We start from the raw sequence: 26108 nt of genomic DNA, 5'->3' as shown, positions 1-26108 counted from the left end.
TAAAATATAAAGTCAAAATTTATAACTGATATTGAAATAATAGGGGTTATCCAAGAAATATTTCAAATAATTTATGGTCCACAAGACCATATTAATGACAGCCCATTCCAAATTTTTGTGGATAACTTAAAATTCCTTCATATTAATGACTTTCAATCTAATAATCTCAAAAGTCCATTAACAGAAGAGGAAGTAGCTAAGGCTATTGATAAATTAAAACATGGGAAAGCTCCTGGTCCTGATGGGCATGTAGCAGAATTTTATAAACACAAAAGGCTGTCCACAAGGAAAAAAAACAAGCACAGTCAATAGGATAAAGTGCTTCTATGATATAGAAACCTTCAAAATCAAGAGAAACCTGAGGAAGCACCATCCAAAGCAAGGGAGACCTTTATTACAAATAACTCATAAAAGTATAAAAAACGTAGTGAGTGCTTTCATGTTACTATGAACGCTTCTTCAGACTTAATGATTATTACAAAGAAACTTCTGTTTAAATACATCCTGGTGACTGTAATGAATAGCTTTCTGGCCAATCACATGTCTAAAACCATTACAACATATGCTAACTAGTCTGTTTAAAAATGTAGGTACTTTTAACTGAATTTGAATAACTATATACAGTGCTGATTGGCAGCCATACATCTATGTGAAAATTCATATACAAGTGCATTCTTTTAAAATACCACCTTGAATTAAAAGCAACATTAAAAAAATATGAGACTTATTGATGTCTTGAAGTGTCACTAGATGGCAGTGTAAACTCATAATGCAGAATTCAAGATCTATGGAAGCATATAAAACATATATAGGCTATTAAATGCTTAGGTATTTTAAACTTAATTTAAATAACCATATAAACTGCTAGTTGGCAGCAATATGAAAAATCTATGTAAAAATCATATAAAAAATGCATTATTTTAAAATCCCACATTGAATTAAAGACATCAGCATTAACAAACTATATAAGACATATTAATGTCTTACACTGCCACTAGGTGGCAGGATAAACGCATGATGCAGAATGCAAAGTAAATAAAAAAAACTTTTATAACATATAGACTAGTTATATTTAACTTATATAAATATGAATATACACATCCGTAACCTGCTTTCATAAAAAATAGCTATAGATAAATCATAAAAAATAGCTATAGATAAACCTATTTGTTAATGCTAACTAATGTCTGTAGCAACGCTTATAAAATTACTGAAAGACAATGAAATAAAAAAGTGTGTGTGTGTAGATAAGGCAATTTTTTATATACTTTGTATTCTGCAGCATGAATTTATACTGCCACCTAGTGAAGCTTTAAGACATTAATATGTCTTATATATTTTGTTAATTCTGATGTGTCTAATTCAAAGTGTGATTTTAAAATAATGCATGTTCTATATGATTTTTACATTGATTTTTTGTATTGCTGCCAACTAGCACTGTATATGGTTATTTCAATTAAGTTTAAAGTACCTAAGCATTTAATAGCCTATATGTTTTATATGCTTCCATAGATCTTGTATTCTGCATTATGAGTTAACACTACCATCTAGTGACACTTCAAGACATCAGTACGTCTTTTTATATTTTGCTAATGCTGATGCTTTTAATTCAACGTGGGATTTTAAAAGAATGCACATATGAATTTTCACATAGATGTTTCATATGGCTGCCAATCAGCATTGTATATAGTTATTCAAATTCAGTTAAAAGTACCTAAGTTTTTAAACAGACTAGGTAGCTTATGTTGTAATGGATTTAGACATGTGATTGGCCAGAGCGCTATTCATTACAGTCACCTAGATATATTTAAACAAAAGATTCTTTGCAATAATCATTAAGTCTGAAGAAGTGTTCATAGTAACGCAAAAGTGCTCCCTACATTTTTTTTATACTTTTATGAGTTATTTGTAATAGAGGTCTTCTTCGCTTTGGATGGTGTTGCCTCTTAGAGTTTTTCTCGAATTTTATAAACATTTTAAGCAACAAGTAACACCAGTACTTTTAAAATTATGCAACTATATAATAAAAGTTGGGATATCCAACCTTTACCTGAACAATTCCAAAACCGTACTTATCCCAAAACCACATACAGACCACAAATCCGAACAACTATAGACCCATAGCTCTGATAAATATGGATATTAAGATATTTTCAACAATTTTAACACACAGGATACAGAAAGCAGCCCCAGTTAAAATTACACCTGAACAGCTAGGCTTTGTGTCAGAGACGAGTAAAGGACAAGACTTTAACCATCAATGCCCTAATTGTCTTATGTGCCAAGGACAAATCCCCTAAATAAGCATCATCAGTAGACGCAACAAAAGCCTTTGACAGAGTCAGTCAAAAATTCCTCTTCTTTTTACTTTATAAATTTGGATTCCAAAAAGAATATATAAAAATGATTAAAACATTATATACTAAAGCAACTACAACTCTTTATATTAATAAGAACTTCTAACCCAGTACAAATAGTTAATGGAAGCAGTCAGGGATGCCCACTCTCACCAAACCTGTTTAATTTTTATTTAGAAATATTACTAATGCAAAATACCCAGAGAACATACTATCATCTTATTTCACTATCAAAAACTCAAAATGCACAGCTTTTGCAGATGATCTCAATATTTACTTTCAATATCCCAATATTGATTTAAATAAAATCCTATAATCCATAGATACGTTTTCCTAGTATCCAGCTATGAAATTAATCCTAAGAAGTCAATTTTTTATCCAATTAACCGTTGGGACATAAGGAATTTTACTTTCCAGAGATTAATGTTATAGTGCAATATACTTTGAAATATTTAGGTTTAAATTTTAGCCATACACAATCAGATATGTTCAATAATAATATAGTTAAAACTTGATCAAATATAGTCAGTAACATTAATAACTGGGAAAAGCTTAAACTATCTACCTTATCAAAAGCTTCAGTTGTAAAAGTGAACATATTGCCTAAGATTTTATACCATCTCAATGCCACTTTTATGAAAATTCCAGTTACCACCTTCAAGATAAAAGTTTGATTGGCAAAATTCATATTGTACCCAAAAAGTACAAGAATTAGCTATAATAAGCTAATACCCTCAAAAGAAAAAGGAGGCTTAAACCTTCCTGATTTTCAATTGTACTATGAAATTATTAATGCAAGTTGCATCATGCAGATAGCAAATCATGACCCAACAGGTAATGAATGGTACCCATTATGGATTCAATTATTTCACCAGAATATTATAACATATAAAGTTAATCCAAAAATGATTCCCTTCTTAAAACAAGAAACTCTTAAGACAACAAAAATTCACCCAATCTTAACAAACAATTGTGAAATTTTCAAGAAGCTAGTGATATCAATAAATTTCAAAGACACAATTGCTCTTCTGCAACCAATACATAACAACCCAGAAATAAAACTAGCAAACACTATAGTAAACCTAGATAAATATTTCAAAAACCAAAAGCCAGCACATAGTGGTGTACAAAACATACAAGTCCTTTATTACATAGTTAAATCATGGCAAAAATGGACTGATTTCAGCAAGTTCAATAAGCCTTCATCAGTGTTAAGAAAAAACATATATCAAATGCCTTTATATACCAAAAGAATAGAGAAATACTCCTAGGGATTGGCTGGCTACAAGTGTTCATTAAGCCCAGGTGGGAACAAACCACCCAGCGTAATGATCCACTTTTTTTCTTTATTATTGAGTATATTGTGCCAGCCACGTTTGTGACTTGTCACCACAAATTTTATCTATAATGGTGAACTTGAAATTGCTGAGGTGTGTACCAAAGAATGTTTATATAAAGCATTACTATTTCTTTTATGCCTGATGTCACTCGTGTTCAGCAATCTGAAGTCTGACTGGTCGGGAAGTTTGCCCTATATAAAAGGCCGAGCATGAGCATGTTGCCAAGTACATGACCCAATCTATAGCACAGTTGACTAAAAATTTTATATCAAAAACCAAGCCCGTGTTTTTGTTACTAAATAATTTAGTTTTGACCACCCTGACACAATGTACACAATGTCTGCAGGGGACACAGCCATGCAAAAGCTCACCTGGTAGGGTTACTTGAGATTGTAAGCTCGAAGTTGTGGAACCATGTTTGTAGTGATTAAAATGTTCTCCAAGAGTTGTGCCTTTCCGATAAGAAGAAAGGCATTTGTCCTGTAATATTTGAGATAGTCTATGATCGGCCAGAAGTATATTCCAATGCCTGTTGATAATGTTCAACAATGTGTTACTATTGTGCCCATAAGTGGTTACCAATCTGATATTGGATTGGCCCTGTAACCATTTTTCTTTTTAGACCATAAGGTCTTGTCTGTTCCTTGAGGACGCCCAATTGCTGGCAGTAAAAATGGTCCCTGTTTTATATCCATGGGCCCTGAAACCTAGTAATAAGGTCCTTTTTATGATCATTTACCTGTCAGGATGAGAACAAATCCTTTTGATATGGAGAAATTGTGATTTGGCGATGTTTCGTGTGATGTGTGCTGGCTGAAAAGCTGTATGCATGCAACAAAGAATTATACTGTGGATATTTTCGGTAAACCTGGGTGTCCAATGTATGGTCCCTATTCCTTGTGACCAAAACATCCAGAAATGTGATTTGTTCTAAATGATAATTCACTGTAAATTTTATGCCCCACTTTTTCCCATTAATGTATTCCATGAACTCCTGTGAATAGGTCACATCAGCCTGCCAGACCATCCAACAATCATCTAAGCAGCATCGTCATATATCTGTTTCATTAAGAAATAGATTATCAGTGGGGTCATAAATAAGTTGTTCCTCCACAAACAGGATGGCATAAATGGGGGCAAAAGATGCCACCATGGCAGTGCCCTGTGTTTGCCAAAAACACTTATCTTGATTAATAGAAAGGTTTTTGGTGAGTATATGTTTAGCAAGGCAAACGAGAAAGGTGTTAAACCTTGGTGGATATAATTCCACTTTGAATAGCCAATATTATAGAGCCTGTAGCCCTGCCCAATGGGGAATGTTAGTATATAGGGCTGACACATCGAAAGTGTATAATAATCAACCTGGCTCAATTTGCATATCTGAAATGATTTGTAGGAATGCAGTGGTATCTTGAATTCGAAATCTCACATGTTTCAAGAGTGGTGGCAGATGTTGTGTCAAAAATTGTGATAATGGTTTGGTAAGGGAACCCCTACCAGAAACAGTGGGTCTGCCGGGAGGGTCATGTAGGGATTTGTGTATTTTAGGTAATAAATATAAATACTGATGTTTGGGGTAAGGAACAGTCAGATGATGTGAGGGTCAAGTAGGGATTTGTGTATTTTAGGTAATAAATAGAAATACTGATATTTGGGGTCAGGAACAGTCTAAGTTTAAGATGGTCCTGGAGATTCTTCCTGAGCTAATAAAAAATATGCATCAGTCTGTTTAAATCTGAGGACAGGATCCAGAGGCATGTGCATAAAGCACTTTCTATCATTCAACTGTCTCAGGGCCTCTGCATCATATTTTCCCCAATCCATGATAACTATGGCCCCACCCTTGTCTGCTGGTAAAATAACCACATTTTTGTTCTGGTGTAAATTCAACAAGACCTGTTCAATCTTTGAGAGGTTGTGGGGCATAATCCCCATTTCACGAAAGTGGAAATGCAGATCTTTGAGCACAATATTTTGAAACATTTGTACTGGATGTTACATGGGAGGTATGAAGGTCGATTTATGCAATCTGAGTGAGTGATCAACTGAATCTGTAGGAGAAGAATCAAAAAACAGCTTTAAATTTAATAAACAACAAAATGCCATCACATCTTGTGCCAAAGAATCTTCAGACACTAGAAAAACAGGTAGAAAATTAAGCCCTTTATTCAGTAATTGCAATTCAGCCTCTGCCAGAGATATGGATGGAAATGTTCAATACATTGGTACGTTTTCATTTGCGTGCCATGATTTGGAGTAACGTCTCCACATTGCTGATGTTTGTGATGCTTGCGTCCTCCCCTGCATTGCCTGCCCCTACCTAGAAAAATACCCTTTAAAAAAAATTTTACCCAATTAAATAACCTTTCAATGGAAAATATGAAACTACTTAAAGCAAGCAATAAATATAAACTGATTTTAAACAAATCTTATGCCTAGTAAGTACTATAACCAAAGATATCAATGTAGTTGAGCAAGATGTCAATTTAACACAAATTCTAAAATTGCTTTTAAATAAAAATAAAATGATATCAAATACATATAAATTAATAGCAAATATTAAATATCAAAATACAATTTTGTTTCAAAGTTTTGGGAAAGAAAAGAGAACACCACAGCAGACAATCAAAAGGAATTAGCTATTAGAAATACTATGAAACTGGCACCATATAAAAAGTCAATATACACACACAGATCATGATCTTCAACAATGCCTACCCTACACCTGTCCACCTTAACAAATTCAACCCATCCAAGTCACTCTATTGCTCCTTTTGTCCTAATAAAGAGGCAGATGTCCTCCACATCTTTTGGAGCTGCAAAACAGTTTATAAGCTATGGTGCTCACTAAGATTCCTTTTAGGGAAATCGGACTATTCAAAATTCACATTGTCATGGGAGACAGCTATACTGCATATATTCATATGCAATAATAATAATTTCTCTAAACACATTATAACAACACTATGCACCCTATTAAAAGCTAACATAGTGAAAAACTGGATAAACAGATCAAGACTAACCTGGTCAGAATATAAAAGCATGGCGAAAAAGCATATTGGCCAAGAAGCTTTGTAGAAAGTCAGAAGAACCAAACCTACTATCAGAGGTACTACAAAGCATTAATTGATATTCTATCATAAACAGTAAGTTAAATGCTAATTATATAAGGATAGTAAACACATCACTTAGTTGAGATTAATAACCACAATAATGAAGGTGACATATTTGTTTATATGTATACAAGGTATAGTAGAGTAAATTATCATTCTATAGGTTGATGTTATACCTCAAGTACTGTTCGCAATTGTAAAATAATCTACAAGAGAACTGCTATATGATAAAAGTTCTTGGATTAAGTCATAATATAAGCATATCCTCGTAGTAACACAACATTGTAATTCTATCTAATTTGAATGTTAATTAGTAATGTGTGCAATAACTATTATTACTTATGGTATGCATTCTGTAACATCAACTGTACCACATGTATATGTCTTGTTTATCTTCTGCATATTTTGTGAAAATATTTAATAAAAAATAATTTGATAAAGATTTGAATGTATTTTGTATATGTATTTTAATATTTCAACCACTGTTGCTGTATTGTTTAGGTTTCAAAGAAACAATGTTTCTTTCTTTATTTTATTTATTAGCTAACTGGTTAAGTTTCTAAAGCTTGTTAATACTTTGAATATTTTTAAAGAGCAGTTTGTTAATTGGAATCATGGTTTTGAGGAAGTCTATGTGAATGTGAAAGTAGGCGAAAGAGATAAACCTTTTGTTTCTTAAGTATTGTGTGCTGTTGTCTCATTGGACATTAATAAATTATCATTTTTGGTTTGGATTGTGACTCCCTGGTGCAGCATTTTGATTTATAAGTCCTTTCTGGTATTGCTGTTGAATCCCTTTGTTTTGTTGAATCATGATGTACCCGCACCAATGAGTGGGTTATTGTTATTATACAATGACATTATTTAAGAAAGAAATTGCTTACCTTTCTTAAATGTATTTGTATAATGGTGCTGTCATTTTATTCTATGTTACTCGTTCTTCCGCATTTTCTGATATACTGCCTTCTCGTATGAGACTTGTGTTCCCATGCTTGTACAGTACATCAGTAATGTTGAAGATAAGCGGCAGAGAAAAGAGAATATCCACTTTTTGTTTCAAGAGTAGAGCATCTCCATTGCTGTTTTATGTGGAAGACAGTGTATGAGACACAAATCTGTGCATTCTGTAAAGATTTGGACAGTTGAGAGGTACGAAAGTCTGTCAAGGTTTAGGGAGGGATAGCAAAACAAAGGAAAATCAAGTACATTTCTGTCTTTATTTTTCAGAACGTACCTGATTTTTCTGCTGTTTTGCATTGCCCCTCTGTAGCATATTCCAATCAAAAAGTTTGGCTGCTGAATAGTACTTTAGTGGCTGGATTTCTTTTCTATTGAAATATGCTCAACTGGCACTGGGGTTGGGCTGTCCAAGAAGCATGCTTGTTTTTGAAATGGTAACAAGCTTTTTTTGTATCGTCATTCATACAGATTTGCTTGAAAGAGTACAAAGAGTAATCGCGTACTGTTACTGCAACTTGAAATAGTGGAATATTGGAGTGGGGGTATATAAATGAGCCATGCAAAGCTAACTTTGTCAAAGTAAATGCTAGCAAAGGGAAACAAAAAAATTACAATTAAATAATTATTTCTAAAAAAATATATCTGCAGAAATTCTAAAAATCAAATTTCCAAGGCAGTATGACTGATACTGAGGCTTTTGCCGTGAACTTGCAATGCCAGTGAGTGGAATTAGTGGATACCCATCTGGGGATCTGAATAACAATGGCATATTGCCTTATCTGTTGGAAGGGTTGGGAAACCACCACTTTTGTTGGTGACTCCTAGGAGAGACTGTGGTCAGTGATTAGGAGAGAGAGATTGAGAGTGAAGGAGACTGCCTCACATAAGTTCTCTGGAGAGGAAGCAAAACAGAAAAAGATGGCTTGGTGTTTATTATGAAGCATGTTGGACTCTGCTATCAGCTGCCCTTCTTGCAGTGCAACAAACTCTCCACTAAATCCATTATGGACTTTGTATGATGCAACACTGCACATGCTAGTGGCCAGTAAGGCTGCATTACCTGGAAGGGTATTCCCTGTCCTCAAAAGGCACACTAAAGGGTTACTCCACATTTGAATAGTTTGAGATGGGAAAGAGGGGTAGAAATAATGTTGGGAAAAGAAAGATGTAACTGGTTGGCTATAACCAGGGTCAGGATGGATCTGGAGGACTGAGGCAGAAAAGACGGGACCTGTTGCTGAGAATAAAGCACACTGGGTATAAAAATAAACAAATCTTTTTCTTTTTCAATGAGAAGCATTAAAATGACAGGGGGACACTACTTTTAAAATACATAATTCAGCCAGCACATTAATTTGAGAAATCATTAGAACAGAAGTGAAAGCAAGTTCCAGAGCATCCAAAATGACTGATATTTTTCTGCTGAGGAAATAGTACTACCATATACAGGTATTATATTTTTTTGCAGTCAAAATATATCAGATAAGCATGCTTGTGTCAGTGTAATCTTTCTTAATAATTATACATTTTTTAATGAGTTCCAGGCTATATAATAAAATAGATAGGAAAGTTGTAAATGTATTAATACAGCATTCACAATATGAATCGGAGATTTATAGAATACTCTAGCTTGGAGATAAGCTATAAATTTGACTGTACTTGGGTTAGATTTTTGATGGACTAGAAAATCACAATGGGGTGCAGGCTGTTAGTCCCTTGTTTTTATATAATGCTCATTTAAGACATAGTCTAGTGACATAGCCACAAATAACATGACAGTGTATCCATTATATTCCAAAATATGGAGTTTCTTGTTACAATTATGGAGTGAAATTGTTTTTGCAAGCTATTGTAATGTTTGCTTTGTAACATAGCCTAGTACCTACCTATGAACCTATCAGCCATAGGGCCTATACAAGCCCAGCCAAAAAGGTTCCCTGGCTTTTGCCACCCAAGAAAATTATTTTCCTGTGCCACTGTCGAGCAGAGACAGAGGTGATCCCCGGGGTGAATTTCCTATTTCCCATCCAATCATCAAGATTTTTCTTGAATATCCTGCATCTGTCACCCGTGGGATTCCGGATACTGGCTAAGGTTCTTGCCGCCTCTATAGTGCCTTTTTTAGGCAAGGTTCAAATGACAAATTCACCACCGTAACAGGAACAGGCAAGCAAAAACTGAGGGTGATGCTACCCAATGCTAGAAGTCTAAATTTCAAAGTGGAGAACATTGATATCTGTGCAGTGACTGAGACCTGGTTTAAGGCTCCAGAGAGTACCCCTGCACTACCAGTCTATAACTCATACCACACTTTTTGGCCATGTAACCTGGACCAGAACACCAAAGGCAGAGGTGTGTCCATATTCATTAAGGATATCCACACCTCCAGGCTGGTTTCTCAGCATAATGCAGCCAAGGTTATCCAAGTGCAACAAACTCTGGGCAAAACTGCAATCCAAATTGTAGCTTGCTCCAGATCACCCACCATGCCCCAGGACTCCCACTCCTCTTTTCTTGATATAGTGGAAATATTAGGGTTCAACCAAATACCCTAATAATGGGTGATTTCAACTACCCCACCATTAACTGGGAAAACTACTCGTGTACCAACTCCTTCGCTCAATGCTTTCTGGAATTCATAATCTCCAACGCCCTAGATCCAACTTATCCCCACCCCCACCAGGGGCAACAGTATCCTAGATCTAGTCAGTACCAACATGAGTGACCGGTGTTCCATACCTGAAGTCAATGCCTCATTGGTCCGATCCGTCCATAAGCCAATTACCCTAGATATCCACATCCTGCCCCCACCCCCCATTAAGGAAACCATGGTAAAAAATTTCTCCAAAGCCAGCTTCATGCTTCTTAAGACAGAAGTGGTGAACTTCATGACACCCATGCTGATGGACAATACAGTTATGACTACTGAATCCTACACAATTGCACTTTATAAGCACTTACACGAGTGCATGGATTGTGCCATCCCAAACAGAACCAAGATGCTATCCTCCAAAAAAAAGGAAGCCAATCTGGTGGTCCCCTGCCATAAACAAACTGTACAACAGAAGGAAGAAACTGTTGCAAAAGAGAGAAAAATCCCATGAGTGGAGGAGCTCCCCTGGTCAGCCTCAGTAAGAAGCTGCGATCCCTGATAAAATCCTCCAAAGGTAGTTATGAAAACAAAATCGCCACTGATTCTAAAGACAACCACAAAGCATTTTATAGCTATGTCAAGAATCTCAATGGCAACACTCAGATCTGCTCTGAGTTTACAGCACAATCACAGTAAATATACAGACCCAACTGATAATGCCAAATCCTGGCAGATAGGTTCAATGCTAACTTTACCCCCCTCTCACCCACTAAAGAGCCCATCTCTATACCGGACGAATGCAACGTTTCTGTAATCATGGCTGCACAGGTAAAAACCACACACTCCAAAGCCAAGAACACAGCATCCATGGGACCAGACAACATCCCAGGCTGCATTCTACATGAATAACAGAACGAAATGGCACCCCATCTAGGTACCATGTTCAATCATAGCCTCACCTCAGGCTTTGTGCCCGCTGAATGGCACACAGCAATGTTTATCCCACTCCACAAGGGGGGAGCCACCATGGACTCCGGGAACTACTGCCCCATTAGCCTGACGAGCCTGGTCCACAAGGCCATGGAATGTATCATCATGGAACTTATAAACAAAGACATTGGTACTCTCCAAACTCAGGACCCCACCCAGTTCTGGTTTGTAAAAGGCAGATCATGTCTCCTAAACCTGATAGACTTCTTTGAAGCAGTCTGCAAAGCCGTAGATGAGGGTAAGGTGGTTCACACAGCCTATCTAGATCTTGCCAAGGCTTTCAACACCATCCCCCACTATAGAATTATAGATAAACTCACTAAACTAGGTATAAACCCCTATGTCACAAGATGGGCTGCCAACTGGCTGACTGACAGAACCCACACTGTGAAAGTAGCAGACTCCAAAACTAACTTCAGACCAGTGACAAGTGGAGTACCACAGGGTTCAGTCCTGGGTCCTCTCCTGTTTGGTATCTACTTCTCTGAAGTACAGGCTAACACAGAAGGTCTTTGGCTAATGAAGTTCACAGATGACTGCAAACTAGGAGCCATAATCGAAACTCCTAACGATGTGGACATCCTACAAAAGGGCCTCACTGAGACAGATGCCTGGTGTCAAAGCCATGGCCTCAAGCTCAATACCAAAAAGTGCATTGTCATCCCCTTTGGTAAAAACTCTGTACCATGAACTACAACATAGGCAGTAGTATACTTAACACCGAAAGTTTGATAAGAGACCTTGGGACACAGGTGGACAGTAGTCTCTCCTTTGATAATCGCATCACCACAGTATTCAGGAAATCCTATTATGTGGCACACATCATCACAAAAGGTTTCTCATCCAGAAAAAAAGAGATCATTGTTCCCCTCTACTCATTACTCATTAGACCCATTATAAAGTACAATGCCCCTTTTGGTATGTACCTCACAAGACATCTACAACAACTGAAAAGGCCGCAGAAATACCTCACAAAGAGGATTACCAGCCTCAAACAGATGCCCTTCACAGATCGTTTAAAAAAACTCCAGCTTTACTCTGTCACATATCGCCTACTCAGAGGTGATCTCTGCCCAACATACAAAGCTATGTCAAACCCAGAGCTGTTGGACATGCTCCACTTAAAGAAATCCCAATCCCTCCGAGCTACACGCTATAGGGACCTAAACCTTGTCACCACAATAAACAGAACATGCCAGAGGGATAGATTCTTGTCCCAGAGACTTCCCATACTCTGGAATAAAACTACTCTATATCAAACAAAGCTCCTCATTAGTATTGGGTTACTGTAGGAATTTTCTTGGTCATGCCACATACATTTTCTAGAGCTTACATTTCATATACACACTATATGATATAGAAAATACCCATGAAATTAAGCAGGGGGATTATAAGAATGCAGTAGTACTGTCTATAGAGCAAGTCTGAAAACATTAACCAAAATGCATTTTTTTTCTCTAGACAGTGAAAAAGATATAGAACACTGGGTAGATTAAGGCAATTTCCTTACTAGAACACAACACTGCATGACTTTCAAAACAATAACAAGAACATAGACATAGGTCACTTTCCTTTGACCTGTTCATATGATTAACTGACATTATCACTGTTGCAGGTGTACTCTCTCCAGGGGCCCTGCTGTACTCATGGGCCCACCCTTTCCTTGATTTGACCCAATAAACTCTAAAAACGTGCATTGCACCATTGTCCTCTCCCAGCAGGCCTTGCTATCCTTACTCTATAGTTTATACATTACTGTGTAGATGCTGCAGTTATTACATTACTGGCTAGCACATGTTGCACATATCTGCTTTGCCTTGCACTATTGTCTTGACTGTCTTGTTACACCAGACAGGTTTTTCTGCCATAGCCATGAGTGAGTGCATTGCTGTTTGTGAAACTAGTCTGTATTATAAGATCCTGAGCTAATGCACTGCCTCACCTTCTAGCCCTTGCTCTGTATTTTGCCCCCTCTCATGACTAGGTACCTCAATTTTGTAGTTGGAGATTTTGAAATCTGTGCACTCACACCATTTCCATTTCTTCTTAGGAATAGAAACACCTCATAGCTTTTTTGCTTCCCTAAGAATCCCTCTTTTCCCAAGAGCTTTATTCACTTTTTCATCAGTTAACAAATTATCCTGAATCTTTTCAGAAGTGCTAAGGCGGTCCTCACTGCTTGCATTAATCATAGCTAAAGACAGTGACAATGATGCCTTGTACAGAAACCATGCAGGTATGAATTTCTGAGAAGGAAATGCAGCCTAGAAAATGTTGCGCCTTTGCGAGAAAAATAAAATATGATAAATGTATGATAAAAGTAAAAATAAAATGTACAGAAAATAAAATACAAAACAGTTTCCATTTACAATACTATTTTATTTATATTTTCCTTTAGTGTACATATAGTTCATAACACCCAGAAACAAATGCAAAAAAAAACCTTACCTGTTCAGCCTTTAAAGTAAGCTCAATAAAGATCTGTTGCAATTTCTCATTTACAAAGTTAATGCAAAACTGCTCAAATCCATTTTTCTGTAAAACAAAGAAATACCATTATAGCAATTGTCAAGTAAAAAGGATGTAGTTCTGCTCAAGCTGAAAGTGAGACAGTGTGTATATGTGAGAAATAAAGTATTTAATATCAAACTCTTTTCTTAACCATTCTAGACTAGCATTAATTTCCCATGATCACACATTTAAAACTACAGAGGACATGGAAAACTGTCTGAATTTCCATGAAAGTAATCCAAACTAAGTTTGCCTCTGTCATGTTTTCTTCTGGGTATATGAAGTATCCTGGCTGACACTGACCACGCCAGTTTTTTTCCACAGGATCTGGAGACCATCTATTTGCCAGACACTGTGCTGACAGAGGCTGCAAAATTGTTCTTATTTCTTTCACAATCCCTTTCTGAGTTCATGTTTCTTTAATATACTATATTATAATATTCACGATTGTTTTTTCTAATAACAAGCTTTTTGTCTAAGCATTCTTCCCAAGTATTCAAATTCTGGTCTCCCCTTACTCAGATGCTGCCTTTTTTCTAAAAGTTACATTATCCCTGTCTTAATTCCTTTATTTTTATATTTTTTATTGAGTAACTGTTACTTTTGTTGTACATATATGTGGCTATTAACTTTTGTCTCCCTTTCCTGTCTTTAAAACCATATTTCATCTTTAAAACCATATTTCATCTTTTTCCACCCTAGTTCTTTCTATTTCTGCTTTTATTTCTATTGCTGCTTTTATTGAAAATCCTAAGCTTGTCCCCCTCTGACGCAAAAATCACTTCACCCCTTTAAGCCTTTAAAAAAATATGTATTAAAATACTTTTGAAATTCCATACAAAATCATAAGCATTCTGGATGTATGTAACAGACCAGGTAAGTAAAGCTGAATATGGCAGGAGACATCTGCAATGCATTTCTCTGAAGATATTCACTGCAAATCAAATAATGATAAATATTTCCAGTTACCTTCTCCTTTATTTAAGATAAAGGGTACATATTCTGCCTCAGTGGAAGTTTTTTTTTTTTTTTTTATTTAGGCATTTTATACCATTTCATCTTTTCTGGACATAAGGAGGCAATAATGTTTAACATTATAATTACTATAATAAACACACAGCACTAAAATGCTATCATAGAAGTCTTGCAATATAAACTTTCTAATGAACCTTTTACTGAATTATCTAAGGTGTACTTTTTCCTTTTTCAAATATATCTATAATCTTCTAGGTTCTTTATACTAACTTTATAAACTTTTCAACATTCTGACTAACTTTTTTAGAAACAGCCTTATACCTGCATGTTCATTGCATAACTAACATTGATATTGCATTTAGTGTGCTACATAATTTGGATTCTTTTAATTCCTTCCTCAACAATGTGATCACTTTTTCCTGACTTTGACCAGTGTCGTCCTATGATTTGATATAACATATTTCCCCCATTCACTTCCTGAAGTTACATTGAAAACAAAACAAAAATTCATATTCTTATTTCTCTCTTATACCTTTTTTCTTTCCTAATATTTAACAGGTTGTAATTGTTAGTTCTCATATATAATATCACATCATATTTTTCTTTCTTTCTCTAAGTTCACAGTTAAAATAATTCAGAATTACTGTATCTATATTTGGCATAATATTTTAATTTTGTCAAATATATACAGTATATATATTTCTGTGAACATGTATAACATCTCCACTCTTAGAACCCGATGCCCATTTCCTATCTTTCAGCGTTAACTATTAACAGCATTTTCCTTTCCTTGCTAAATATCATTTCTATCATCCACAAATTTTGAAGCTGTATTAGATTTAGAAATCTCATGTCTAATAAACAGTATCGTTTCACATTCCCATTCCCATGTCATTCATACACTGTAAAATGCCTTACTGTATTCTTTATACTATTTACATTAATTCCTAATGTTGAAAAAATTAGCATTGTAATTTGTCCTCCACCTTTTTTCTGTACTTATCTCTTATAAAATCATTTATCTTTTGGTCACTTTTCATCATTCATTGAAGCACTTGGTGTAACTGGAATAAGCGCTATTCATATGAAAACACAATAAGAAATATGAGATCATATTTCAGTTTGTAACATTCAAAGAAGTAAATTCTCATAATATTCTAATCCATTTGGTTTGTGAGAAGCTGGAAGCAGTGAAACAAAATCAATGTGAAAGCAGAAAGTCAACATATGTGATTTTTTTCACAAATATACCGAAAACAAACAAAATGAAAATAGTACACAACAATAACATTTAATAGATAAGTACAAGTTTTATTGTTGTGTACAATTTTGTTTTTCATTTTATTGTACTCTTGGCTGAACAGACAGTATTCCTGCAGTGCATTTTATATTTTTTCATTTTTTTATACTTTTTCTTTTTTTTTTAACATATTGATTTTCATATAAGATTGTGATGTTTTCCAGAAAATATCTCATACAATCCTGATGCAATACTAGAGGATAAATGGTCCATAGAATGTAACGCTTAACTCTCTGGAATAGAGAACAGTAAAAATGGATGCCTATGGAATGTCATAAAAATTATGAAAAACAGAATAGATAAATAGTATGGTTACTTCCATAATGGCAATGCTTATATTTGACAGAGTCACAAAATTAGAATAAATTAAATGAGGGAATAGTTTCTTGCAGAAGACATGATTTTAATTTAAAATGTTGAGGTTGTTTTCAGTACTGATTGCATACCTGGCAGATACATTTAGATGAACACAGCTCCAGACTGTGTACCCAACACATCTTTAAGAATATAAAGGTTTCTTAAACTTGCATTTTATATTTAATCAACACTGCATGTGTTTCAAATAACTACTGCAAGAGTAACTTAAGGCTTCGAAGATCTGAACATAGTTGATTTAGTAGTTTGGGTCAGATGCAAGAGGATTGTATAACTTGTGATATAAGAGATTGCTACAGTAGTTAAAAATATCAAGGTAGCATGATTTTACATTAGATGCACACACACACACGCATACACTTAAAATTATGTATGCGCTATTAAAATGATGCATCTGTAAGACACTGGTCATAGGTTAACATCAATGGGACTGAAGCCTGATGCAGAAAATGCCAAAGCAATTGGAATATGCTAGAGTCAAAGACAGGCAGGCATTACTTTTTTTAAACTGTTGTAGTATCTTGAAAAAGTGGACCTCATATTTGTGAGATAAAAATGCCTCAAAGGAAGATGTTAGAGCAACAATGCTACCTGACTGTATAATTTTGAACAGGAAAAGATTTTAAAATGCTCAAACTAGTTACAGATGCACCAGCACTAAAATTGTGTTTTCTAATTTCTCCACATCTTTTGGGTTTCTAATCCCGTAGTGGGAATGGACCCTATTCCTAAGTGAAAGTACAATTACAATTCATGAAATTAGTATTGCTTCAGTCTTTGATGTCAGCCAAAAGTGCTCTTCGCAGCACCCACAATGTACCCAGTAATGACTCCTCTTGCAATTCACATATCTAAATATGATTGTAAATTCTTTTTTATAAGACTTGTTGCTCTTACTACTATTAGAACTGTCTGGGTATATTTCTTCCACATTGCTCTCGCTTCTGCCTGCAGATCCTGGTATTTTATGACTTTGTGTCTCTCTGTACCCAAGACACTGTAGTCACTGGGTCTGGTGATTTCAATGATCAATGCTACTTTTGTCTTCTTTTCTTGGACCACTATATCCAGTTTTCTAGCAAATATCTTTTGAACTGCTGGTAATGGGTGATCCCATGTGATTTAAAATTCATAATTTTTTATGATGCTTTGTGGCACATGTTTCCAGTGTTGTTCAGCCACTTTGATACCATAATGTTTGCACAATCCCCAGTGCAACAGTCAAGCCACATTATTATGCCTTTTAGTATATAGTCCTTCTGCCATTAGTGTGTCGCAACCAGCAACAAGGTGTGCGACTGGTTACAATTTGGGTTTACAAAACCTACATTTGTTTGTTTCTCCCACATGTTCAATGGATTTTGTAAACCAGCTTATACATAGCCCACTATCTTCGGCTGACCATATTAACCTTTCATTTCCTGGTTTGAATTTGCCTCTCCTTAATCTTTCCTGCATTCGTTCTTGATCAACATGAGGTTTTTCCAGAAGTTTTCCATACTTGCAACTATATTTATGCATTTTCCACGTTTCTTGCCTTGTCATCTGGTCCTTCACCTTACATTCTTTCTTTTGTTTTTTAGCACATTCAGTTGCTGCCTGGTTTTTATCTACTTCTGGTTTGATTCGCATTCCTGCTTGATATTGATATGCTTCTGCTAGATTAAGCAGAGAAGTCATCGTAGATTTATTCTCCTCATGTTTCAAAACTTTCACTACATTTGGACCTTGTGAGGTCAGTAGATATATGTGGAGTCCCACGATTGCAGATCTATTCCTGCTTGATGTTGATATGCTTCTGCTAGATTAAGCAGAGAAGTCATCATAGATTTATTCTCCTCATGTTTAAAAACTTTCACTACATTTGGACCTTGTGAGGTCAGTAGATATATGTGGAGTCCCACGATTGCAGATCTATACATGTAATCAGTTTCAGTGAGGTCCATCCCTCCTTCAGAATGGGGAATATAATCTTGATATACACTGAATTTTATAAATCATTTGGTGAGCAGATTGCAGATCTATACATGTAATCAATTTCAATGAGGTCCATCCCTCCTTCGGAATGGGGAATATATAATCTTGGTATACACTGAATTTTATAAATCATTTGGTGAGCATGAAGCATCCTTCTTGTTTTAATATCTAATCTATCCAACACTTTTTGGGACCATTCAATCACTCCAGAACTGTATGTTAGGACAGGAAGAGCAAACTGATTTATAGCTTGGATCTTGTTCTTAGACGTCAATGCTGTTCTCAGGATTAATTTAAGTCTTCTAAAGTATTCCTTACTGAGTTTTATTTGCATTTGTTTGTTTTATTACTGATCCCTCATCAATTCTTAGTATTTATACACTCCCTCTTGCTCAAGTTCTTTTATATCATATTATTGTCCCAAACTGATGTTTTCCTGGTGCTGCAGTATTCCTGCTTTAAAGGTTGCTTTTGCACATTTATCAAGACCAAATGACATTCTAATATCATCTGAAAAAGTTTTGACAACCTGTAGCTGTGCTTTCAGTTCCTCATCTGATGAGCTATAACGTTTTAAATCATTGACAAAGCGAAGATGAGAAGTCATTAGACTTTGTTGTTTTCTAGGAACCACATTTTAGCCATGGCCTAAGCAGTTAAGTAAACAGCTTAATGGATTAATGGCAAGGCAGAATAGCAACAGTGACAGAGAATCACCCTGGAATATCCCCCTTTGAATTTTTATCTGTGGAATAATAATCTGTCCTTTATCATGGCTTAATTGCAAAGTGGTCTGCCGTTGTTTCATGGTTACTGTAATGTAGACAATCAGTGTAGGGTGCATCTTGTACATCTTTAAGCATGCTTTTATCCATGAATGTGGGATACTATCAAATGCTTTTTTGTAGTCAAGCCATGCTATACTTAGATTCTTCCCCTTTTTACAGTTCTCCACTATAACTTTAACAACAAATGATCCTTTGTTCCATATAACTTTATTTTGTTGCCCTTTTGTTCTACTGCCATAATTGAGTTTTCTTCTAAATGACTATAAAGTCGGTGTCAATTCCTGTGTATAGTTTAGAACATCGTCTGAAGGCAAGTTATTGGCCTATTAGTTTTAGGGTAGTTTGCAGGTTCACTCTCAAGTAAGAGCATTGTTTTACCCATTAGCCAGTATGGTGTCTGCTTGGGGTGCGCATATAAATTGCTCTTGCTCATGGCTAAATCCTTGTGCAAAGATATTAATACTTTTAACCAAAGTACTGCATCTGGGCCTGAGGTTTTCCAGTTAGAGGCTTTTCTTAACTTTGTTAAAAATCTCTCTGGCTGTTATTTCATCCCATTTCATATCCTTACCTTTAAACTTCTTATTCTTTCTTTTACCTCTTCTATCCATTTAGCACCTTTATGTTCCACAGGATCTTCATAGATACTTCTCCCAAATGTATCTACTTCCTCTTTTTTTGCCGGTCTTTCAATTCCTTTTACCTTATTTCCCAATTTAATATAAAACATTTTTGGGTCATCAATAAATTGCTTATTTTGCACTTTCCCCATGTATTTATCTGTGTATCTTTTTCTGCCTGTGCTGAAATTTTTAGTTTATTTGCAATAGTGCATGATAGATCCTGGTCTGTTCTAATACTGGGCATTGCTTTAATCATATCTATCTATCTTAGTACTGGAGAGTCAATTATGGCACCCAGTTTGCAGTCATCTGCGAACTTGGTCAGCCACAGTCCTTCCGTGTTGGCCTGTACCTCCGAGAAATATATACCGAACAAGAGAGGTCCCAGGACTGAGCCTTGTGGGACACCACTTGTAACTGGTTTGGAGTCTGACATGGCTCCAGCAATTCTAACCATGTGGGTTCTGTCCTTGAGCCAGTTTGCAGTCCATCTAGTGACATAGGGGTTTATATTTAAGCTGGTGAGCTTATCTATAATGCCCGAGTGGGATATTGTATCGAAGGCTTTTGCGAGGTCCAGGTAGGCTGTGTGGACCACCTTCCCCTCGCCAATGGCCTTGGTGACTGTTTCAAAGAAATCAACCAGGTTTAAGAGGCAGGATCTGCCCTTAACAAAGCCGAACTGGGTAGGATCCAGTGTCTGTAGGTCCCCAATATCTTTATTTATGAGGTCCATGATGATCCTTTCCATACCTTTGCAGACCAAGCTAGTCAGGCTTATGGGGTGATAGTTTCCAGGATCTTACTACAGGATATGTGCCCAAAGAGTGGCGTACAGCAACACCTTTATGGAGAGGGACCACTGTTGCTGTACGCCACTCTTTGGGCACATATCCTGTAGTAAGGCTGAGATTGAACAGTAGTTTTATATTTGGGTTTAGCTCTTCTTGGAGTTCATGTAGGACGCAGCCTGGGACACCGTCTGGTCCCATTGATGCTGTGTTTTTTGCTTTGGAGAGGGCCTGAGATGTCAGGGGGGCAGCACTCTGCTGGGATAGATATTTGCCCTTTTGGTGGGAGAAGTTTGCTGAACCTGTCAGCTAGGATGTTGGCAATGTCTGTGGTTTCAGTGTATTTTTTGTCATTTTGGACTAATTCTGAGCATATCTGGGAATTACCACCCAGGCTCCTAACATAACTAAAGAAAGCCTTGTGATTATCCTTAGTGTCCTGTGCAATTTTTCTCTCGAAGCTGGCCTTAGACAATTTTATGAGTGCCCATAGTTTTTTGCTAATACTGATCAGTGATGCCTTCCCTTTTTGGGATTTTGCTCTATCATTTAGTAGCTTCTTCCTTTTATTGTATAGTTTGTTTATGGCTGGGGTCCACCAGACAGGACGTCTACCTTTGGAGGATTGGGTCTTTGTTTTATTTGGGATCGCATGATCCATGCATTCCTGAAGGTGTTCATAGAATGCGTTTATAAAGGATTCTGCGGTCTGGGCCGCATTTTCCACAGGCCCGGGGGCTTTGAAGGATTCCACCTTGGTTTTGAGGAGAGTGAAATTTGCTTTAGAGAAGTTTTTCACTGTGGTTTTCTGGGCAGGGGGTAGGGTCGGGATGTGAATATCCAGTGAGATTAGTTTATGGTCTGATCTTACCAGTGAGGGATACACTTCTGGTCTGGAGCATAGAGTCCCCATGTTGGTGATGATCAGGTCCAGTATGTTTTCCCCTCTTGTGGGAGTGGTAACAAGTTGTTCCATAGCATTTGAGTTTATAAATTCTAGGAACCTTTGGGCTAGGGTGTTGGAGCTAGAGTAATGCTCCCAGTCTATGTTTGGGTAGTTGAAGTCACCCAATATAATGGTGTTTGGAGAGACCTTCATATTTTTCAGTGTTCTCAGAAAGGCCGAGTGGGGTTCCTGGGTTTGGGAGGGTGGTCTGTAGCAGGCTATAAACTGGAAGGCAGTTTTACCCACTGTTAGTTACACATGGATAGTCTCTGATGCTTGCTTTGCCACCAACCTGGAGGTGTGTGTATCTTTGATGAATATCGATACTCCCCTCCTTTGTGGTTCGGTCCAAGTTTTGGGGCCGAAAAGAATGGTATGAGGTATAACCTGGTAGTGCTGGGGTGCTCTCGGGAGCCCTGAACCAGGTTTCTGTTACTGCACAGATATCAATGTTCTCCATGCTAAGGAGAGTTTCGAGTGCGTGCATCTTGAGGTTTAGACTTCTGGCGTTGAGCAGCATTACTCTTAGTTTCTTATCCCTTGTGATACCTATGGAGGTGGGTTTGTCTTTTGAGCCTTGCCTAAAAAAGGCACTATGGGGGTAGCAAGAGCCTTTGCCAATATCTGAAAGCCCAGGGGTGACAGGTGCAAGCCGTCCCTAGCGAAGCATCATGGCTTGTCGAGCATATCATCCCAAGCTGACAGGCATTGGATCCCTTTTGAATGACACCAGTACTTAAGCCAATTGTTGAAATTGATCATCTTGTCTACATATTGTGGCATCATTCTTGGTGAGGGTAAGATGCTACTCAACGTCAGGGACATACCGGCCTGGGCTACATGCTCAGAGAGCTCCTTTATGTCTCTTTTCATGTAGTCCAGGGAGGTATTTTTCTTTCCTTTAATTTCTCTCTTAATCTTTTTGTATATCTTGTGTCTGGAAATTCTGGGCTTTTTACATAACTGTAACAATACATAATTTCTTTCTTATCCCCAATCATCTTTATGGCTCTTCTTTGGCCAATCAATGTTTGTGATTTTTGTGTACTGCTACTTCTACAACAGGGGGCGCATACTCCTCCTGGGCCTGGCCTGGCCCCATTGTAGGAATGTTTCTGGATTTTGAGGATTGTACACTGTCATTATTTCCAGTCCTGGCACCAGTGTGCCTACCAGTATTTCTGGGTCTTGTGCACCCAGCTATCTTTTTTTTGTTTTTGACTTCTGTCCATGATATATGCTATATAAATAGTCTATATATCAGTGTCGCCTTGGTTAGATTTTGTGAAAAACAGGGTCCACCTCGTGAAGGTACTCACCAAGACTTGGAATTAAATTTCAGCACTACTGCTCTCCTTTGCTTGCTGACATTTCATCTCATTGCATTAGGAGTGAGGTGAATAAAGCCAGTGGTTTTGCAAATATTGTCAACCATAATGGTACAGTAGCTGAGATCCTACAACAGAATTGGACAGTTGCTATAAACTGAGCATTTGCAGATACCTACAACAGTTATAGTTGTATTGAAAGAAAAAAAATGCTAGATATTTACATAATAAAGTTTGAATAGAAATAAACAGATGAACATTGTAGAACATACTCAGTCATTGTACAAGATGCATCCTGGGCTGCCAAGGATATGGCTTACTCTCAAAGTATGAGATGTAAGTGAAATGCACAACTAGCAATGAATTACACATTACAGCTATGCTGATTCTAGCATGCTCATTGGAAAATGTATGAAGAACTGTTCAAGAACAAGAACTATGGTTGTCAATTAGAGAAGAAAAAAGTTAAAAATAAGTTGTGCCCATGGTTTACTGATAGAACTTTACAAATTAATAGTCTCTAAGGTAGTAAAAAGTCAAATGCTGACAGGATGCATAAACACATTCAAAATAGTTAATCTGAAAAAGCAAGAAAAATTAATATATGGGCCAAGAATGCTGACTCAAATATCACAAGTAAAACAGTTGTACTATATGAAATATACACTATATTAATAATTCAGTAGAAGAGATGTTTAATGACTGTGTTATGTGGTCATCTTGGCAGAGAAGAGCATCTTTGTATTTGGACCAGTGTTAACATATTTGTTTTATTTCAAAGAAGTTATATATTGAATGTGTAGATTAATTTAAGTTTTCTGCAATATTCAAACTGACAGACACAGCAAGTAAAAGACTGATTAGTGCATTACAGTTAACATTCTTAAAAAAGAGGAAGCTGATGTAATATCTGGTGATGGTCTAAAGTACAAAAATTAGAAATTCAGAAGATTTGTGCTTGAGTGGAATTTCAGATGCATAATTTTCAGGACGTGAAAATGAGTGGAAAAATGAGCTATAGAAATAATTTATAAGGATGGATATCTTGCAGTTTTATTTCATGGGGATGCTTCACTTCAACAAGCTCTCTCAATAGCCCAACAATGGGTAGAGGACCAAAAAGCAAATTATCAGCTTCGGCTACATTACTAATTCCTCACTACAGATGCAAAGAAAAGGGAACTAATTCCTCACTACAGATGCAAAGAAAATGGAATGCTGCAAAGAAATCAGAGACTGTGACAGAAACTGCAGAAGACTACAAAATGTATGAACTTGGAGATAAAGTAAGAACACAAAAGTTCATCAAAAGGTTTGCAGCCTGAAGACAATATAGTAACAGGCCAAGCAGGTAAACTACGTTTCTGTGTTTGTAGCAAAGACGGAGAGCTGTATAGGGGAAGTCTGGGTACTGTGGATCTCACTGCAGGCTAGCACGTACTGACTCTCCTCTTTGTGACATCATGTCCTTAGCCTTTGATTGAATTCATTAATTTTATTTTGTTATACAGGTACCATATGGAGGTGATTGGAGGGAGCACTTAGCTGCCAAGCTTTTCCCACGCTTGTGGATTAATATATATTTCAATTAGGTAACAAAGCTGTTAGAGTTCATGACTATAGATGAGTTCAGAATGCATCTTATAAGGAGTTGACATATGGCAAATCTTTGCAGTTGTCTCTTCTGCCTGCCTTCCATATGATCAAGTTCAAATTTACATTGTGGGGGGGGTCCATTTATATTTCTGAAAGGAATTGATGAACCTGATCCAGCAGTACACGCTAGTTTTGGAGTAATTCAGCATTAAATGTGTTACTAAAGAAATTAGTTTTAAAACACATTTCAGAAAATGTTGAAATTACCTTAAATATTTCAAATCCATAGATATCCAGGACACCAATGCTGTACTCTTCATAAGGCTTCTGAATAGCTTTATTAATCTCCTGTAAATTATAAAATAATATTTGACTATGATTATATGCATCTTGTTTACTTTCCTATAACTTGTAAAAAGACCTACAGATTTGCATTACTGATAATAAAATATTTATTTATTTATTTATTTAACATTTGTTTGCCAGGATAGTCTGACTGGGCAACAAGTATCCATTTTCAGCAGAGTCTTGGGGAGAAAAACTCCATAATTTTACAGAGAAGAAAATTTTACAAAAGCAATATTATAGAGTAGTAGCATACAAATTGTAGACTTTACAGTAGTTAGTGTACAATAAGTATATTACCCCTTTCGGTTGAAAATAAATGTTTGTTTCCATATATACAGTCAAGCAAATATACATGAAAGAGCATATATATATATATATATATATATATATATATATATATATATATATATATATATATATACACACACAGTCATATATAGATTATTGCTCACACATGGAAAGGTATAGTTAGAGCATGTTGTTTGTGTTGTCCAGGACAGATTGGGTGTAGAAATAGTGAGTGGGTGAGGCTTCAGGGGGGTCAATTACAGCATAGATAGGTGGTGAAGAGGTATGTTTTAAGTAGACTTTTGAAGGAGGGTGTGGAGTCTTGTAGTCTGAGGTCAGGGAGATGGTTGTTCTACATTTTTGCTATTTCATGGGCAAATAGTGATTTCCCAGAGTTGTTTTTGCATGTGATGGTTTCAATTAAGGCTTTGTTGGAGGACCGAAGTTGTCTATTTGAATTGTAGAAATTCAGCATGCCAGTCAGGTCAGGGATTTTCTTGGGATAGGACAGAATTAGATGAGCTAGGCTGAGTTGATAGTACCTTAATAGGTTTGGGAATTCAAGCCAATGCAAGGCTTGTAGAGATAGGCAGTGGTGGGATCGTGATTTGGCACTGGTAACGAATCTAGTGATTTTGTTGTAATAGATGGAAAGTTTATTAAGGTCAATTTTGTAAAGATTAGTTAGAATAGGGGATGCATAAAGTAGAGTAGATAGGATGTGATTCCTGGTTATTGCAATTAAAGATTCGGTGGTTAGATAACTTTTACAGTGATAGAGGGAACCTAGGTTTTTGTGGACTTTAGTGATGGTTGTTGACATGTGCTTTGTGAATTTGAGCTGCTGGTCAATGGTAACTCCTATGAGTTTAACCTCAGTGACAGGGGTGATTTGGGGTTTGTAGGCGG

At 36.4% G+C, this 26108-nt stretch overlaps 1 protein-coding gene across 1 annotated transcript in view; it reads right to left on the bottom strand.

Annotated features, from left to right (window-relative positions):
• The window catches only part of MYO1F (myosin IF), a 1136901-nt gene that overhangs the window by 262141 nt on the left and 848652 nt on the right, over positions 1 to 26108 (bottom strand). The window contains exons 11-12 of the mRNA XM_044053742.1: positions 24831 to 24911; positions 13802 to 13888 (exon numbers count right to left, since the gene is read on the bottom strand). Coding sequence (XP_043909677.1) covers positions 13802 to 13888; positions 24831 to 24911 — 168 coding nt within the window. The remainder of the gene's footprint in view (positions 1 to 13801; positions 13889 to 24830; positions 24912 to 26108) is intronic.

The sequence above is a fragment of the Protopterus annectens genome, chromosome 13.part0, assembly GCF_019279795.1.
Source record: "Protopterus annectens isolate FY-2018-M chromosome 13.part0, PAN1.0, whole genome shotgun sequence".
In the NCBI taxonomy this organism is placed as follows: domain Eukaryota; kingdom Metazoa; phylum Chordata; order Ceratodontiformes; family Protopteridae; genus Protopterus; species Protopterus annectens.
Note: the sequence above shows the minus strand (reverse complement) of the source record. Positions and strands in the feature narration are given on the sequence as shown.